The following is a 5,148-nucleotide window of genomic DNA, read 5'->3' as shown; positions in this document are numbered from 1 at the left end:
ACACACACACACACACACACACACACACACACACACACACACACACAGTGTTACCTGCAGACTGAAGGCCTTCTTTATACTCGGTGTCGGTAGTTTGAGAGCAGCTACAGGAGCCGGAGGAGCCGCCACCCTGCTGGGCTCCCGCTCCACTGGAGGAGATATCTGAGAGGAGGAGAGACAACACATTCATCCACCGCTCTCTATTCCAAGCACATCTGCACAAAGGGAGCTTTGACTAGACTCCTTGGTGACGCATAAAAAACCATTAGAGCCAACAAGAAGCTTTGACTGACTTTCCATAACTAAACCATCTGAATGATTGAAAAGCAGGTCTTCTTTAAACAATCTCTAAAACTACACAGTTCATCGCGGCCAGAGGCTGTAAATACTGTCATTATCACCAGATATTCATCTTTCCGACGGTCCTCAAACACATCATGTGTGATGAACGCTAACATCAGAAAAAGCAGCTAAAACAAAACGTAACATTATGTTTTATCTTCTTCTTGTCTCATTTAATATGTTGCCCCAAATAAACCGTTTACTGCAATCAGATTCTGGAAAAAACATTGTGAGCTCCTCAGTGCGACGAGGAAGCCATGATTGATTCTCCTGAGACCAACAGTCATGTGACAACGTTCTGTGAGAGACACGGTAGAGTTCGCTCTACGTGCCGTATTAAATTAAAGTCACATGTCCCCGCGACCCGAGTATGTTCTTCTTCTTTGGTTTATTAATGTTCTTCTAAAAAGGATGAATATAGTTCATCTATATCTGCTCGTCTTCTCCCTCCGTCTCTCTACCTGAGTGAAGGGCTGGGCGGTGGGGGCGGCCATCTTGTCTTTCCTGGGCCGTCCCTTCTTCCTCTTCTCCACCACCCCCTCTCCTCCGTCCATCAGCAGCTCGGGCTTCCTCTTGCTGAACGACAGGTTCTTGTTGATGGAGGCCATCTTGTCCTCGCTGTCGCTGCTGGTGTCGTCTTTGGTTTTCAAGTCTTTCAGGGCGGAGATGCCGTCCTTTGGCCTGCTGGACGAAAACACAAAGTCCCGGTGACTCCTCCACCTCACATTTGCACCATTTTTTCTTCCCTTATTCCGAGTCACTCACCTGTCCAGAGGCACCAGTCCGACTATGGAGGAGATGGTGGCGGTGACCCCCGGTGTGGCCTTTGATCTCTCTGTGAACCTGGAGTCCAAAGCCTTCATCGGCTCGATCTTGGAGGCGGAAGTGAGCAGCAGAGTGGACTTCACACTGGAGCAGAGAGAAGAAGAGAAGATCCAGAGTGATTGAAATGAAGGGTCAGAATTGACAGACGACAACACCACAGAAGAAGTCAGCTCATACCCGTCCTCCAGGCCCTTGGCGGCGCTGTTGGCTGGAGGCGAGGTGAGCATGGGGTCGTGGCCGGGCCTCAGGCCCAGAGAAGAGGCCTGTCCCGGGCTGGAGTCGGAGCTGAGCTGGGAGGTGAGCTGGTTGGACATGGAGGAGCCCGAGGGCAGGATGGGAGCGCTGTTGAACAGAGCCGGAGAGAAGTCCCTGCAGAGAGAGAAGACGGGACTATTTGTTGGTCTTTATTCTTGATCTGCGGTGCGTTTGAGCCCTCCGGGCCGCCATAGCGCTCGAATGTTTTCCCTACCCGGTGTCCAGCTGAGCGATGCAGAGCGGCGTGATTCGTCTTCTGCCGTCTGGGGTTCTCGTCTCCACTTGCTTCTTCAGAAGGTTCTGCAAGACCACGAAAAAAATAACACATCCAAGGAATTTAAGCTGAATATCTGTACATGAGTAATACCAGCCAACAGCACGGTTTAACCTGCGTCTAACTCTCTGTCCTGAACCAACCCAACGCTCAGCGCTGCTCGTTGGACGTCGCGTGTCAGCGTCTCACCTTCCTGATGTCCTCCAGAGACTCTCCGTTCATCACGCTGTTGAGTTTGGGGGCCGAGGACTCGGGCCCGGCGCCGCTCGCCCCCGAGTTGGCCTGGGCCGAGCTCTGCCGCTCCTGCTGGTATTTGAGCATCTCGGGGTTCTCGATGATGGTGGTGGAGAGCTGAGCCTCGGTGCTGGTGATCGCCAGACTCTTCCCGTAGATGTTCTGGTGGATGCTGTTCTGTACGCCAGAGAAGAGAGAGAGAGAGAGAGGGGAAGGGTTCATTTGAGTTCTTGATCATGCCGAACAAAGACTAGTTTTAGTCTCAGAGTTAAATAACTAAGTTTGGTGTGTTTGTGCGATTCCCTGATGTAGGGCGTCCAACCTTCTCCTCCTCGTTCAGCGGGTCTCCCAGTTCATCCAGAGAGAAGTCCAGGTAGGCGACCGTCCCGTCCATCGAACACACCAACATCCCCAGACCCGTCAGAGTCCTGACACACAAACACATCGGGCTCAGAGAGGAGGACGCTACGTTCACAGAGGAGTCGTCCTGTCGAGGAGATGTTTGTTTCTGTCGTGCAATCATTAATGAGTGTAGCCGGATCTTCTGTGCAGAAATACTGGCTTTAATCACAATGAACACACGTACCAACAAATACTAAATACAAAGAAGCTGCAGAGCATTGAAACTAGCTTCACACTATTCACTACAGCCCTATTTTAAACGATGTAAATGTAACCTGGGGAGCTTCTTTGACCTCATCTCAATGTTGCGTCTTTGTGCTACAGTGACAACCTCACGGGGGGAGACACTAACGCACACTCAAGACTCAAGACTCACCAGGAAATGTCCATAATGGATTTATCGAACAGATCATGGATGACCACCAGGGGGCGCTTCAGAGAGGTCAGCTGAAGAGGGGGACAGATGGACAGGAAACGATCGTATCGTCAGGAAACACACAGTAACTAGGACGGGGATATTTAAGCACAATTCAACTTTTTGAAAAAGCTGATACTAAAATTGATGTGTAGGCTTCATTCAAACGACCAATAGCAAAAACTACGGCAGCTTGCCAGGTGTTTGCCAGGTGTTTGCCAGGTGTGTAACAGGTGTGGGGTCAGAAAAAAGATACAAACTGTGAACAACTAAAGATTTGGCTTGAAATCGGCAACTTGACTGAGGAACCTGTGTCCCCGGTGCTGGACTTGCACGTATTAACATTTCCTAAAGCAAACTGACCCAGACGGAGAGTGATCGGTCTTTGCTGCCGACGGCGCAGCAGCAGTACGGACAGCCAGGTTTCGGGGCGCTGCCGTTCTTCTGCTTCTTCTTGAAGATCTTCGGGTTGAATTTCTACGGAGACAGAAACCAGATGCGTCAGCGTGCCGATGAACCGTGGGGGTGAAGTGCACAGGTGAAGGCTGAACGTGAGGCTCAAACGTCCTCACCACCACGGTCACAGCTTTACGGTGGCCCACGAAGTCCATGTTGGTCTTCCAGCCGTCTCTCTCCACGATCTGAGCGGTGGGGCCGGAGTTGTTCATGGCGTGAGCCGACACCAGATACTGACCGTCCGGAGACCAGGACAGACGCAGGACGTGGGTCGTCCCTCCACACTGACACACAGAGACGAGAGGAAAGTGGTCAAACCCTTGTTTGTGAACCGTGAGTGTGGAAGAACGGGCAGGAGAGCATACGGACAAGACAAACCTAAATACAATACGTAACAAATGTGGATGTTTCAAAGTAATGAGGCCACAACAATGACTTTGTTTACATGCACATACGTTTTCCACTATTATTCACAATATGACAATATTCTGAATTTGATACGGGTCATGTAGACACCATATTCCATTTAAATCCCTTTGTTTTCCTAATGTGGCATTTTCCGATTTCGACTTGATGAATGACACGTTAGTCGGAGTATGTATGAAACATACATTTCCATCAGCCATGTTACAGCTTAATAGGATTTGTGTGGTTCTCGGTGTCCGGGCAGACACAGCTGACTGTCCCTGTACCTCGTTGAAGGGTTTGGTGATGTTGGCCTCCATCTGCCAGTCCACCGTCCTCCACACTCTCAGGCTGTGATCGTCGGCCTGCGAGGCGATGTATTTCCCCACCGGATCCCACGTCAGACCTTTGACCAGCCCGGTGTGTCCTCGCAGACAAGTCACCATCTCTGGACGGACACAAAGGAGACAGAGACAGGATGAGAGAAACGTCTTCCTGCTCTAATGACATGTTATTCTGCTTTGAAAACAGAGTAATCGGTCAGTCATTTACTACCAAACGTTGGAGTTTCAGCTTCTCAAGTATGTAGATCTACTGCCTTTACGTATCTCAGGAATACTTAGGTTTGAACGTATCAGTCAGGCAAGATGAGCAACTTGATTACGTCACCTTTGACTGAAGGAATAAAAAATAAAACCTGCAGTATAAATTGCAATACAGTATACAGAGAGGGTTTCAGTATTTTACCTGGAAACTTGCGAGCGTTCCAGATGACGATGGTGTTGTCCACGCTGCAGGAGGCCAGCCACACGTCATGAGGAGACCACGCCACGTCCATCACATCTACCAACACACACACACACACACACACACACACACACACACACACACACACATCACTGCCTGAGTCTAAAGACATATTACTACTTCACCCTCTGAAACTTTATGTTGTTCTCTCTGTGGTCTTGATTTTTACTGTAATATAAAGTCCTGCTGCTCTATCGAAACACAACCATCATGACTAGAACCACCCCCCTCCTCTCCTCCACCCGCCTCTCCTCTCCTCTCCTCTCGAATTTCAGTCAGTTTCTCACAATTTAATGTTTTTACACAATCTGGTTAAAGTGAACGCTTTATAAGAGTAGATTTTAAATGAGAACATGAAGAGTAAAATGTTTTTGATGAAATATAATTTAAAGCTTCGTTTGACATGATGTGTTCAATGACCCTCGGAAAGATGAAACTCTGACGATTATGACTTTTACAGCTTCTGGCTTTGATGAACGGTGTAGATTTGGTGATTGTTTAAAGAAGACATGCTTCTCCATCACGCCGGCGGGTTTTGGGGTTCAGAAGGTTGACAGCTCCAGGTGGAGTTTTGACTCCTCGTGTTACTGTGGTGCTGCTTTACTACGAGTTCAGTTTACTTTGCAGGTGATGTTTACACACTCCTGCCAGTGTCTGATAGCGATCGATCAGAGCACCCTTAACGTTGTGTGTGTACATGTATATCAGAGTGTGTGTGTGCGTTACCTCCAGT

The 5,148-nt window shown here is 49.0% G+C and overlaps 1 protein-coding gene across 2 annotated transcripts in view; it reads right to left on the bottom strand.

Moving 5' to 3' along the window:
• The window catches only part of hira (histone cell cycle regulator a), a 10,552-nt gene extending 5,859 nt beyond the window's left edge, over nt 1-4,693 (bottom strand). The window contains exons 1-12 of one of the 2 annotated variants that reach the window (XM_031878929.1): nt 4,356-4,693; nt 3,896-4,056; nt 3,320-3,487; nt 3,111-3,224; nt 2,709-2,779; nt 2,253-2,358; nt 1,886-2,107; nt 1,637-1,722; nt 1,345-1,536; nt 1,108-1,251; nt 804-1,026; nt 55-162 (exon numbers count right to left, since the gene is read on the bottom strand). In XM_031878929.1, the coding sequence (XP_031734789.1) occupies nt 55-162; nt 804-1,026; nt 1,108-1,251; nt 1,345-1,536; nt 1,637-1,722; nt 1,886-2,107; nt 2,253-2,358; nt 2,709-2,779; nt 3,111-3,224; nt 3,320-3,487; nt 3,896-4,056; nt 4,356-4,527 (1,767 nt within the window). In that variant the 5' untranslated portion in view covers nt 4,528-4,693. The remainder of the gene's footprint in view (nt 1-54; nt 163-803; nt 1,027-1,107; nt 1,252-1,344; nt 1,537-1,636; nt 1,723-1,885; nt 2,108-2,252; nt 2,359-2,708; nt 2,780-3,110; nt 3,225-3,319; nt 3,488-3,895; nt 4,057-4,355) is intronic. The other variant, XM_031878930.1, reaches the window with a different exon arrangement.
• Between the last annotated feature and the right edge of the window lie 455 nt (nt 4,694-5,148).

This window comes from Anarrhichthys ocellatus, unplaced genomic scaffold (assembly GCF_004355925.1).
Source record: "Anarrhichthys ocellatus isolate YVR2014 unplaced genomic scaffold, GSC_Weel_1.0 scaffold210, whole genome shotgun sequence".
Classification (NCBI taxonomy): domain Eukaryota; kingdom Metazoa; phylum Chordata; class Actinopteri; order Perciformes; family Anarhichadidae; genus Anarrhichthys; species Anarrhichthys ocellatus.
This window is presented reverse-complemented; position numbering and strand designations above follow the sequence as displayed.